This window comes from Pelodiscus sinensis, chromosome 3, assembly GCF_049634645.1.
Source record: "Pelodiscus sinensis isolate JC-2024 chromosome 3, ASM4963464v1, whole genome shotgun sequence".
Taxonomy (NCBI): Eukaryota; Metazoa; Chordata; order Testudines; family Trionychidae; genus Pelodiscus; species Pelodiscus sinensis.
The window spans coordinates 180,774,836-180,788,715 of NC_134713.1; the positions used below are offsets into that span (position 1 = coordinate 180,774,836).

Genomic DNA, 13,880 nt, shown 5'->3' on the forward strand with positions numbered 1-13,880 from the left:
CTACCCTCTCCCTTCCCAAACCCCCTAGGGATAAAGCAAGTGTATTTCAGCCAACTTTCATTGAACTGAAACATGGGAACGTCACCCCAGGGGAAGAGCTTGGGCCATCCCAGTTGGGGGAGTTAATTGGCCAGAGACCAACTGAGTAGTTCTTAGAACAGGGGTGAGCAAGATGCATCGGGTGAATCAGTCCACCCCTACAGCATAGGACACCCAAAGCAGCAAGCTGCTCCTTGTTCCTTCACTGGGGGGAATGGGAAGAGGCTTCCCCTGGTGCCCCACAGTCAGCAAAATCTCTCTGCCCGTTTGCCAAAAATCCACCAAAGGGAGCTAAGAGATTTTGCTGGAGGGAGTAGAAGCGCATGAACTCCTCCATCCCCCGCCCACATCACAGAGCCACATGGAACAGAAGGCATTTAGGGTTGTTGCCAAGCACTGAAGCTTGTTTGGAGCAGTCACCTGTCCAGTAGCTGTTTGCATAAGCACTTGCTAGCAAGAGCCTGCCTTTGGCACCCCACCCCCTCCAATGCCCCTATTATCTCCCAGACTCTGCACACTCTGCTACACTCCCAGAATGTATCTTTAACCCCTCCTGGAGCCTACACCCCAATGCACTGGACCAGGTCACAACCTCCTCCTTCACCCAAACTTCCTCAGATCCCACCCCCTTTCCTGCACCCAAGTGGCCTGCTCCTGAACTCCCTTCTACTCTCAATCAGTAGCCAAGACCTCACTGTCTCCCCCCACACCTAGAAAAGTGTGACCTTGACTACTTACCAAAAGCTTGGAGTCTCCCCCTCCACCAAAAATTATCCCTAAACTACATACAAAGATGTTAATATTAAGTCTTGGATTGCAAAGATCTGTAAAGTCAGCATAAGATCTATTTTGGCAGCATATTTCCTTAAGGCCCAAATATGAAATATCTAAAACTGTATTTACAAAATTAGATCAGCTTCAATCCTGTAATAGGGTGCTTGGCATGTTTATTACCAACCTCGTGTGACAACTAATGACCAAATACTAGAATGTGATCCTGAAACATAACTTACAAAATCTCAACTAATAAGTATTTCCATTTGCAGTTAATGAAGGAAACTTCAGCAATTAAAGGCTAGAAGCCTTTGTCCTGGGTAGCTGAAGTACAATGAAATGTATTAAAGGTGTGTTGGCTGAGAGACAAGACATTGGCATATAGGCATTAATGGACAAGGAAACATTTGCAGAAAGAAATGTACACTTTAAATTACAGGGCAAAGTACAGTCCTATAGTTGCCATGCACCATAGTGGCTGTAACAACTCCTTGGGTAGGAGAGGAAGGATGAACTATTGTTTTGGATGAATTTTGCAAAAACAGGTCTGAGGTAGTACAGTTATTACTAAGATTCCATAGTAAGAGATTCAGAGGGGTAGCTGAATTAGTCTGCAACAGGAAGAAAAACCAGATAGTCTAGTAGCACCTTAAAGACTAACAAAACACATAGATGGTATCATGAGCTTTAGTGTCCACAAAAGCTCATACCATCTACGTGTTTTGTTAGTCTTTAAAAGGTGCTACTAGACTATCCATCATTTACGTTTTTCCACAGCAAGAGAATTATTTCAAAAGGACAGATTTCAGAAGCTAAATTTAGATATCAAAATAGGTTCACGTAGTGAGAAAGAAAGTATATGATTAACAACAGCAAAACTAGCAAAATGTTAGTATCATTTGGTGAGTTTTTAATGCAGATTTTCAATTATAGAACATTGTCTTTCACTTATGAACTAAGTTTGTCTCGAGAGCAGAGAATTTATTAAATTAAGTTGATAAAAGTACATAAACGTAAATGAATTTTAGCAGAATGCTTGACACACGGATTCTTTGAAGAAACCATACTCCAGACTACACCGTAGATACTCTGGGCTGTACTGCCATTTCCTTTAGTCATCTTAGCGAGTGTTCACCTGCAAAGATGAGTTAACATGATCAGATTATGTGGATGGGAAACAATCATCAATATCCCTCATCTTAAAGCGATCACTTCATACATAATCCTTTTGTATCCTGTGCTTTAATCTGGCCTGCTGTGTTAACTAATACTTGGTTTTGAGTACTGTTTTCCCATAAGACTGGTTTCATTTTTAACAGTTATCAGGAAACTGCTGAATTACATGGAAAGGGCATATAACTATTCACTTTAAATATGAATCCTTTACACAAGGGATATACCTTGTTCATGTCACTGTACTGCAACATTAACAGAACATGATAATAAAAAACATTACTTACCACATCATCAATCTTAAGAATACTGCGGACAGTTTCTGTAGCTAGTGTCAGAGCACTGACAGACACCAACAGAGGCTGGACCACCAGCTCCTCCAGGATATTGGAAATTCCACCCTACAAAACAAGAATTATAGCCTCAGCAGTATAAAGCAAACAACAAATTTGATTTTAACATACCTGTAAATTATCCCCAGTAGCCTCCTATCTAGCATAATTTTAAAAAGAGAAAACAAATACCTTATCAGCAAATAACCATACACAGTTCATTTGAACGCACTCACGTCACAACAGCTGAGTGAGCAGGTATTTTACCCGGTGGCTACATCTGATGCTCTCGCATCCAAACATGTTTCATTTTCAAAAAATTAATGTCTCTAGTTCTTATGGCTGAAGAGAGAACTACTGAGACTAGCATCTCACAGGTTGTTTTCCAGCCATCTTTGCTAGTTAAAAATGTATTTGGCTGCTAAAAGTCTCAGGTGCACTCTAACTCACCTTCCTTACTCACACTACAGGATTTTTAGAGTGCACCTGAGATTTTAGCAGCCAAATATATTTAAACTAGCAAGATGACCGAAAAATAGGATTGCTAACATATGGAAAATTGAGGTTTTGGGAACAAAACATTGTCCCATTTAGAACAAAATATAAACTTGAAATTTCTCATGGGACAAATTCTGAAAAATCTCATTTCAGGAGAAGCAAAATAATTTTTTTAGTTTGTTGTCTGTCCATCTGAAAGATGATGAAGAGAGGCACTCAGGCTACACAGGAGACGGTGCAGTGGGCTGCTCTGCCTCCCTGCAGATTCTAGGTAGCCTGCACAGAAGTCATAATTTCAGTTTCTCAACCAAATGGAACTTTTCAGTTGGAATATTAATATTTGCAAAAAGGGCACTTTCAATCAAAAAAAGTCTGATAAGATTCCTAACCATGTCTACAACTAGTCAGTTTTAAAAGCAGTTTTTAAAAGCAGTTCTCAGACCATGAAAATTGTTATATTGCAATGATATGCAAGGTTGATTGAGGAGGGTTTTGGGCTACAAGTTGGGCAACCTTTGTCTGTCTTTATTCTCAAGTATATTCCATCAAAAGGATCAAACTGTTTAACTGACCATCATTCATATAATCCTTTTGTATCTTACCTTTCTGACATTAATGCCTGCTGTTTTCTCTCCTTGAGCATGTCTGTTTCTCAGCTCTGTTACCGTAGAAATAGGGTTAAGACCTGCATTTTCAGCCAGTGTAGATGGGATGACTTCCATTGCATCTCCATATGCACGGACACAGTATGAGTCCATACCACTCAAAGTACGAGCATACTCATTCAAGCGAAATGCTAACTCTATCTCTGGTGCTCCACCTCCTGCAATTAGAGCTCTGAGGGGGAAAAAGTAAAATTCTGTTAAAAATACAAGCTGTGGTCTTTGACAAACATTTAAGTGCTTACAGTTTACTGTATGATTTGTGTATGAAGCCACTATATGAAGAAAGCATTACCTTTTTTTTACTAAACAACGTATGACACACAGAGCATCATGAATTGAACGCTCAGCTTCTTCCATAACTAGCTTGTTGGATCCACGTACAACAATTGTAACGGTTTTTCCAGGGCTTGCACAGCCTGTTACCTAGAACATAAGAACAGCTGGACTGAAAAATCTTAAGTTTAAAACCTGGGACATTAAGCCCTTATAATTTTCATTCCTTGCTAATGGGTAAGGTCTGAGATTTGACACACAATTACCATTTGAGCTCTGGTAAACCAGACTAAGTTTTCAAAGTCAGTAAAATGAAATAAGTCCATTGGGACAGAAACACACTTCTTTTTGCATTTGTGCAGCACCTAAGGTCCATAACTAGAGCTTGCTGGTGATATACAGAAGCAAATACTTTTGAATATCCCTAATTTAGAGGTCTTTGATCCGGGAACACCCATGGTTTGGATCCTGGCAGAGGGAGGCCTTCATGCTACCACTCTCCCTCTCCCATAGCTGTGGGGAATGGCAGCACAGCAAAGCGCTTGCCCAGAGGTTTTTTTCGCCCCACTGCTCCCATAGCAGCTGGGAGTGGTGGGGGACACGGAGCCACACGCCCCCCAGTACAGATATGCCTGGTAGGCACCACCTCCTTCCTCCTCTCTCCCAGGCTCTGAATCCTCACTCCCCAGCATGCTCCTGCACCTTCACTCCCAGGTCCACACCCTCCAGTGTGCTCCTGTAGCCTCTCTCCCTCCCAGATCCTGTATGTTACACGTTAAATAAAAATTCAGTACTTTAAAAATAAAAACATTTTGCATCAACACCCATGAACCAGAAAATACCATAATCTGGAATAGCCTAATTTCCTAAGGTTGACTGATTAAAGAGTTTCGAGCATACTGGATACTTCTGAAAAATTTAAAAGTCACAGGTCTCATGTTCATTTCTAGAACAGGCACGTTGCAAAGTATCACCCCTTAAAGCATGCTTGGGAAACTTACAGCTTGTGGGCCGGTGTCAGGAAGAGGATTGCAGGAAATGGGAGCAGCGGGGACAGTGCCTGCAGTGAGTGCTTCCCTGCAGCCCACAGAGCAACTTGCGCTAGATAGGACTCCAAGCCCCACTCCAAGCCCACTCCTGCACCCTACCTCCCCCGCCCAAACTCTATAGCCCCAGCCCAGCCCAGCCCCCAGAAGCCCATTCTTGAACACTGAATCTCTCATTTTTGGCCCCATCTAATCTAACAAACCTGGTACCACAGAAGAGTTAATTCCACCCTGGGGGTAAACTGTGAGCCGCAGTGCCTCTCCCCAACACCACCAGGGCTAGAGTTTGAGGGGAGTGAAGTAAATTGACTTTTTTTCCTGCTTCTTGGTTGGGGAGGGCTCTTGTACATTTCAAAAGCTAAGCGCCACCAGAAGCGCAGGACTCAAACAGTCCCCCAATAGCCCGGTGCTCCCTTCTTTTGAAATGTACAAGAGCCTGGGATTCTTGTACATTTCAAAAGCAGGGATTACAGTGCCAGCAGGGGACGGGTTGAGTCCCCAGCTCGCCCCAGACTCCCTGCAGCACTTCTGCTTTTGAAATGTAGCAAAAGCCCTGCTCTTGCTATATTACAAAGGCTGAGGCACCCGTAATAACTAATCGACTATTCAGTTAATTGATTAATCTAAATTTAACATCCTTAGTTTTTACCTCGCTCCTCACTTGAGGGCCAAGTCAGTGAGGGGTTTTGTTTTGTTGTTACTCATTTATGTGTTGTCCCCAACTGATTTTTCTCTGCGTCAATGGCCCCAACCCAAAAAAGATTTCACAACCCTCCCTTAAACTTACATTACAACTGTATGACCAACAAGGAAAGATCATTTCTGTTCCTCACCTTTATTAGCTTCCCAGAACCATTTAGGTTGACCTCCTCTGCCAATTCAGCAGTTCCTAACATATCAGCAGAAAACTGATCAATGTGAGCAACTGGCTTGGTTCCAATTGTCTACAGAAAAAAGTTAAACCACAAATAATAAACAAGCATAATACAGTGTAGTGTACATTTCTATACAATATAGTTGACTCAAAACTACTTTAATTCAAATGACCAATCTTTTTTCCCCCCTACAACCTGACCATTTGCTATTTTTCTTGGTGATAAATGGGAAAAATAGTTAAGTATTCTAGAGAGCTTCATATTGTTTTATTCATACCCTATATGCACACACATCCATATTTCACAAAGTTCATGCCAATAAAACAATCTGTTATAGCCCATTAAAGCTATATAACAATGACAGGATACTGAAGATTAGAATGAATCTTTTGAGTATAGATATCCTTTAGCACAGCTATTTAAACAAAATACTTTCTCACCTTACATATAAATTCAATATCTTCTCTTTCAATATCTTTAATCACCATGATCTTCATTTTGTTCAAGAAATGTAGTGCTAAATCACTAAGAGCATCCCTAAACCAAAAGGCAAAGAAACAGTGAATGCACAACTCTATAAAACCAATATTGCCAGCACATGATTATCAGTAATCATTAGGATTTGTGTCCGAGGTAATAAAAACCTGATGACAAATTTCAGCATTCGCTTATAAAAACTACATAAAAATTGTTTAAGTGTGAGGTGTGACAGAACCTCCATGCTTACACAGTTAGTTTTTGAAATTACACTCCTTTATGTTAATATTTCAGTTCAATTTCAGCTTATGAGTACAGATGCTTTACTTCAATCTAAGAGTTACTTAGCAAGCAGAAGAACTGTTTTTTCTGGAAGTTTGCATACCGTAGAATAGACTTCTGAATGAGCAGCACATTGCATCCAGCCTTTTTAATTTGTTTAACTAAGTTTAGAATGTAAGCTCTCTCCTCACGCAATACTCTGTCCATTTGAGCATAGTCAGAAACGACAATCTGGTTGTCCATCTATTAAAACAGAAAAATATTCCATGTCTTCAAAAATTACTGAAGTCCAGCTCAAATTTAAATACACTTCTAATTATCCCATGCTGTTTCTATAAGTCAGTGTCTACACTAGAATGCTACATCTGAAGAAGTAAATTGCCTGCTACATAGACATAAGAACTATGTCTCTTGTGGGGGCAGAGTTATGTCAGTGTAGTCTGGTAAACAAAACTTACATTGGCTGTCATTTTTATGAGTTTCATGGCTGCTGGGCTCACAGCTGGAGCCATGAAATTTAAAGAACGTTATGCTGGGTAAGCTCCCTGCTGCCACACCACATCCCTCTCTTGCAGCTGTCAGCTAGGGTCCAGGCTCACGGCCGGAACCCCTACCTGGGGTGAGTCTGAAGCTGTGACCCCTAACATGGAGCTCTGAACCAGAGACAGCCATGAAACAGACAAGCACCAATTTCACTGCTGGCAGACTCCATGCTATGAAACTGAGCCCATGCCAGCCTGACAGCAGGCAGGAGCTCAGACTTTAAGCCCCATGCAGCTGATAGTACTGCACAGTGCTTCTTTTCCAATCAGTGCTTCAGATGGAGAATGCATATTACCAGCAGGAGGGTAGTGTGGACATCACCAGCTGATTCAATTACTATGATGGCTTTTGTAGTATACATAATCTCAAGTATATATTTCTTCATTGTCTGAATTATATGTAAATCCCCATGCACTAAGATGATATTAAATTCAGCAGGATCACACCAACTCACATCAGTCTTTGGAGCAGACAAGCAAAACTGAATGAGACCAATCTTGGCTTTTTCCACTCTAGTTACACCAGTATTTGCCACCTTCTGAGTGAGGACTAGTCCTTCAACCAATTCACAATCATCAATTGTTCCACTGGAAACAAGAGCAGTAAAATATGAAATTAACATTTTAGGGAAGCATTTCTAAACCCTAGACAAGTTACTTTTAACAAAATGGCTAGTTATGGATTGCTACTTACCCAAGCTTTTTGACAATTTTAATATCTCTAAGATCTACACCGCTAGCCGTAGTTGGATCAATCACCTTCATCACTGCATCCACACTCATTGGAGAAAGCAGACTAGAGTACTGAGATACAACCTAAGGAATTTAATTAAGAAATCTAATGTGAAAAGGAACATTAACAAAATTTTACCCAACTGAAAAATAATTCAATTTAGCAGCATTATCAAAGTTAAGACAATACCAATTTCAAAATTACGCTACCAAGACTTTTCTAATTTCTTATTGTTTTTCTTTTGTACTTATAACCATATACAGAGTTTGAAAATGAAATCTGATTTTGTAATTTCCCCCCTTCCAATAAGTAGTCTATCACTGTAGCATCACTTATATATAATAGGTTAGCACCACTGTTAATTGTTTTCTTTATCTTATGTGTAGCATATATTAGGTAAAACATTCAGACTGAAAAGTGATGAAGATTAAATTCAGTTCAATTTTTAGGTTGCAAATTAATGCCAATCAATGGTAGCTTCATGAATTGCCTGCTGGTCTAGTACACCAGGAACAGTTATTGAAATTACCTACTGTCCCAATTATCTGGTATATGTGTATTAGTATCATGAATCATAAAAAGTTCATACAAGAAACACAGTCTAGTTAACAGCAAAGACCTGAATTCAGCTAGTAAGTGGATGAGCTAAAAATCACTGTTTATTGTTTGTATTATGGTAGCACCTAAAGAATTCATTTTGCTAAACACTATAGAAAGGAACAAAATACCTACAAACAGTGGGAAAAATGTATAAACAATACCCATGAACACATGCTATTTTTAATTTACACAGAAGTTAGGCTGAATAACCCTCTCTTCTTCCCTACCAACTAGATAATTATTACCTTTGAATTCAGTGAAGTAGTTGCACTATTTAGCAAGGTTTCCCTGTCGCTCAGTTCAACTGGCTGTCCCATGTTGGTCAAGACTTCAATGCTCTTATCCAAAGCTTTCTGGAATGACTCCGAAATGATGGTGGGATGAATTCCTAATACAAGTTTAAATTCAAGTTTTACAGACTAATTGTTCACTTAACTTTAACATTTGATTTTCTTAATTTTAGGTGGTGGTTAATTCCACTTAAAATGCCAATTTAGATTTTTGGACTGATAGTAATCACTTCCATGTAAACAGATTTATTAGTTGTAGTTTATTTGAATTATAAAATCGACAAGCCTCAATTTCACTTATTAGTTCTCATGAACCAGTACAGCTGCCAACAGCCCTGCAGGGCCGGAGCAGCGCTCTGCCCATGGCAGGCTGCAGGTGAAAGACTGCTCTAAGTAATGGTTAACCATTACCGGATAAACATCACCTGTTAAGGGTGATGCTTACTAGGTAACCTGTTCACATCCCTACTTCACACAGTTATCCAATTGCTGCTGGCATGCTGTTAGTCTTTCTGAACTGGTACAGCAGAACTGCCAGTGCTCACATTTTATACTGCTTTACACATTGAAAATCTTTTACAAGCATTAATAATCCTCAACAGTCATATGAAATATATATTTTTCTGAAAAACACACAAAACCAAAGTCCAGATGGTTTGCTCAAACCCCAGCAAGAATTCCTACTTCCCAATGTGGGGTTAATTTATTTCTACCACTATTTCACCCATCATGAATTATTGTAAATACAAGTTCTCATAAGGTATCTTAACATTTTTACAACTATACTTGATCAGTGATACTGGAAGCAGATTCACCCTCAGAAACATGAAGCTAAATTATTTACTATTACCACCAGATATACAGGCCTTTAATATCAAGTATGGAAACAAAGCTTTTTTTTCTTTTTTAAAAACACCTTTCAAATCAGTTTAGTGTTCTACCACGAGTAAGTAACACAATTAATGGTCTTTCATTAACCAAACAAGTCTTATTTCAAATCAGTTACATAAAATTAAATTCTGGCATTTTCCCTTTTCCAGTTTATTAAAGCCAACCAGTAGTACGTACCCTTCTGAAGAAGTCTTGAACAGGCATCCAAGAGAGCACCAGCAATGATGACGACTGAAGTGGTGCCATCACCAGCCTCAATATCTTGTGCCTTGGCCAGCTCTACCAACTAAAATTAAGACTGTTTGAGAACTTGTGACATAATGTATTTAAACCAGTTACTTTTATGCATTACTGAATCTTAATAAACATGAAAAAATATTAAATATCAAAGTGGGGATTGCTTAGAGGGGATTCTCTTATTAACTTTAAGTATACAGATCAGTTCCTCAACTTTGTGTGTGCACGCATTATCCTATGGTTACAAAAGGTCCAAATATGTTCTGTATTGTTTGTACAGAAGTGTAAGTGGGCTAAAATATGTATTAAGTATTCTGTGAGGTCCATACTACAGGAAATTCCTTGTTTCTTGACTGGCCAGCAACACCACTCACGTTGCCAGTGTGTCTCTCAAGGTATAACAGTAACCCATTGACATTATGAAGGGAATAACAGTGAGGGTGCCTATTTTACTGTCAGATAATCAGCATCTAAGCATCCTCCATAACATTTTCTGTGGCATTTTCTGTGGCAAACTTGTATTGCGTTACACTCAAACCATTACTTGAAGTTTGGATTTTCAGGCTCTCTCCCCCAGTCTATAGAAAAAACATCAAAGCCAGAACCCCAGTGCATCGCAGACTTGCTGTGCTGCAAAAATACACACACACACACACACACACACTCTCTCTCTCTCTCTCTCTCCCTCCCTCCCTCCTATGTAAATGCCCAGAATCAGTGATGGGCATGTGGTCCATCAGGGTTCTATGTGTGGGGCCCACAAGACACTTTGATTACACAGTTCATGTGCAAGGTTGCCAGATTTTGCGGGTTTCTGTCTGTGTATATTTTTTTACTTACTGTTATTACTTAAGTGGTATGCACATAAAGGGCATATGAACAGAAGTGTATACCACATGCACACAACATTGACTGTAAAAGCCATGCGCTCCTTCTGCATCCCATCAAAGTGCTGCTAGAGTTCAATCAGTACACCCCACAAATTCCAGGTATGCAAATGCAATTAGCACAACTATCCTAACCCAGCAGACCATCTTGGTTACAACAATCTTGCTGCTCACTGAGATGGAGAGCCTTTCATGAAGTCTATGTTGCCCATCACTTCTACCACTGCCTCCTTAAGAGTTCTCTGCAATCTAGGTTGGTTTACAGGTTGATATTAAAAGTAATTTACCATTTTAGCTGCAGGATGCAGAACCTGCATTTGTTTTAGAATAGTTGCTCCATCATTTGTAATTGTCACATCTCCTTTTCCATCTTGAATCTAAAATAGAAATTAAATACTATACATACTTATGACCTTAGTTACACAAGACATTTATTTAGCGGTTTTCAGGCATCTAAAAGGGTGTCACAGGGAGGAAGGGGGAAAATTGTTCTCTTTGGTCTCTGATGATAGGACAAGAAGCAATGGGCTTAAAGTGCAGCAAAGGAGGTTTAGGGTGGACTTAGGGAGGTTATGGAATTTCCATCAATGGAGGATATTTAAGAGCAGGTTAGATAGACATCTATCAGGGATGATCTAGATCAGTGTTTCCCAATTTTATTTGGCCACAGAATCCCAAGGCAGTGGTCCCCAATGTGATGCACATGGGCACCATGGCACCCGCTGAGGCATTTGTGCGCACCTGCTGAATCATCTGGGCCGTCCCCGGACGCGCAGGCGGCCCCGAAAGGTTGGGGACCACTGCCCTAGGGCTGCGTTTCATCAAGAGGGGAAAAAAAAAAAGCGCCCCGCTGCCATGATTCCCGCCATGGCTCTGTCTCTTTAAGAGGGGGTAGGGGAATGCCAGCTCTTCACCAGTTGGGATAGCACCATCTAGATCAGTGTTGGTCTGGCCATGAAGGCAGGAGATTGGACTTGATCTCTCAAAGTCCCTTCCAGTTCTAGTATTCTATGATTCTATGTTAAAGAGTCATAAACTACCCGATATTTCCTTTAAACCAAAGGGAATATTAGTACTAAAGTTTCAATGTATTATCTTTTCCAACAATAATCATGTGCACGTAACTAGAAGTTACACCTTTGTGATTAGCAAATTAAAAAACCCAAAAGAAAACTATTCTTATAAGAAAACTTTGAAATTTGTTTACGTATTTATAATATGTTTTTAAAATATTCAAGCACTTATCTCAAAGCTTACCATTTTATCCATTCCTTTTGGTCCAAGACTTGTTCTAATAGCATCAGCAACCGCTGAAGGAGGAGTAAAAATGAAATTATTTTATGCAATTAGTTACTAACATTCAACTTTACAAGTTTTTGTATATTTTATTAGCATCTAAATTAATACTGCAAGTCTGAACATAGTTTTTTCTGTATAGAAAAGGACAGAAAACTTTAAATGGCTCCCACACAAGTTTGTCTGCATCACTATTTAATAATCTTATCAAGGACAAATTTACTGATATAGCATAAAAAATTTTAAGAAAAATAAAGTGCATGGCTTTCATGGCTAATTCTAACACCAGGAATATGTTAAAGACAATCAATAGCTGATTATGTGAATGAAGTATTTTCAAATCCAATGAGGTATTAATGGTATTATAAGCCACACAGATTTAAAAATGCTGAGTGGTTTCACTGGTCTCATAGTGAATTTCAATTAAGGATGTAAAAAGTAAACCCTGTTACTTGGTAATTAGCCACACCCACGTTTACCTGGGAAACAGTTAACTGGTTGGAGCAGACCTGCCACCTGCAGCAGACTGTCTTAATCCCAATTAAAAAGTTAACCCTTTCACTATATAATTTTAAAGTGTTATTTACATTTCAAATTTCAATGCCTTCTGCCCCGGTAAAATGATCAGGCCTTATGACAACTGCCAATTACAGTCCCTTCCCCACCAGATTTTGGTCTTAGCACCATAACAGTTACTACATTAAAAAAAAAAACCTAGAAAAAATGGGGGGGGGGGGGAGGGTTTGCAGAGAACACTCTCTCCCCTGCAGACAAGGCCCATGCGGTGTTAGCTAAAAGGAAGAAACGTCTCCAGCAGCGGCTGTAGCTGATGCAGTGATGGAGCCTGGGGGGACGACTGTCTAGAATTCACCCTCCACGAAGGCGTCCGGCCCGCTGGTGGGGTGGGGTGGGGTGGGGGCAGGGTCTGTGTGTGTGATGGAGTCTTCACCCCCCACGACTATGGGACTGAAGGGAGGGGGGGTCACTGTAGGAAGAAGCCGCCGCCTCGCGCTTCCCCGCACAACGGCAGGAGGAACAGGACCGCGGGCGAGACAGAGGCCGCCACCGATCCCCCGACCCCCCCCCCCCTTCCGCCCTGACAGAGATTTTTTTTTCGGTCCCTTTCATCAGTCGGGCCGGGCGCACCTTTGCCGGCAGAGATGTTGCTGAAGCGGATTTGCGCCGGCTTGTCCCGGTCCTGGTAGGCGCTTCTTTTACGGCCTCCGTTGCCACCCGGGAGGGCTCTGGGCCCCGCGTTCTCCGGCATGTCGGTTCCCCGGCGCCTCGCTGCGTCTAAGTCCCGGATGGAGACGGATGAACCGGGCCGGCCCGCGCTAACGATCCCCGCCGCGAAGCTTCCAGAACGCACCGCCTCAGCCTGCGCCTCCCGGCCCGTCAGAGCCACCCGCAGGCGAAAGGGGAGGAACGAACTGACGCCGCGAGTGACGTCATTAGGGCCGCGCTCGCCGGCCGATAGGCCGGGGACAACGGTCTGCGCGAGGCGGGGCCGGCGCGGCCATCTTGCGAGGCGGGGCTTTGTCCGCTATGGGAAGTGCTGAGCGCGCGGGTGTCCTGAGCCGGCTGGCAGCGCGGCTCGTGCAGAGTGTGCGCGGCGGGAGGGGAATCTCTCAGGAGCGAACGGCCCGACTCCGATGGGTCCCTGAGCGGCTGGAACGGTCTGCGCGGAGTGCCCGGGGCGGGGCGGGAGGGATGAGCTGGGGGGCGGACCGGCCCGCTCTGAGGCGGTGCAAGTGCTCTCAGGCGCCCGCTCGCAGCGCCCCACTTTCCCGGGAGCAGCAGCAGCTTGGGGTGGGGTCTCGCCCCCAGGCTCGCTGAGCAGACTGCGGCTCTCTTGTCCGCGCAATGCTGCGCTCGCACCTTTCCCTAGCGTCGGCAGAGCTGGGCAGCGGTTCGATATCGTGTTGCCAACTTTTCCCAGGCCAGCGCTAAAAATTTCTCAAATCTGATGA

General features: G+C 42.0%; 1 protein-coding gene across 1 annotated transcript; it reads right to left on the reverse strand.

Moving 5' to 3' along the window:
* Positions 1 to 1,702: 1,702 nt before the first annotated feature.
* CCT4 (chaperonin containing TCP1 subunit 4) lies at positions 1,703 to 13,340 on the reverse strand. Its single transcript, XM_075925552.1, has 14 exons — positions 13,057 to 13,340; positions 11,872 to 11,924; positions 10,902 to 10,991; positions 9,668 to 9,776; positions 8,555 to 8,697; positions 7,671 to 7,792; positions 7,432 to 7,564; positions 6,538 to 6,677; positions 6,116 to 6,212; positions 5,634 to 5,744; positions 3,774 to 3,904; positions 3,419 to 3,653; positions 2,274 to 2,387; positions 1,703 to 1,948 (listed from the first exon to the last, which is right to left on the reverse strand). The coding sequence occupies exons 1-14, from the start codon at positions 13,175 to 13,177 to the stop codon at positions 1,934 to 1,936; spliced, it is 1,614 nt and encodes a 537-aa protein (XP_075781667.1). The 5' UTR covers positions 13,178 to 13,340; the 3' UTR covers positions 1,703 to 1,933.
* Between the last annotated feature and the right edge of the window lie 540 nt (positions 13,341 to 13,880).

Excerpts from the sequence above, each read along its gene's own strand:
- CCT4 (XM_075925552.1), bottom strand. The coding sequence starts at position 13,177 with ATGCCGGAGAACGCGGGGCCCAGAGCCCTCCCGGGTGGCAACGGAGGC. Across the intron at positions 11,925-13,056 it reads CAACATCTCTGCCGGCAAAG|CGGTTGCTGATGCTATTAGA; the intron begins GTGCGCCCGGCC and ends CTCCTCCTTCAG. Across the intron at positions 3,905-5,633 it reads GTTCTGGGAAGCTAATAAAG|GTAACAGGCTGTGCAAGCCC; the intron begins GTGAGGAACAGA and ends CTTATGTTCTAG.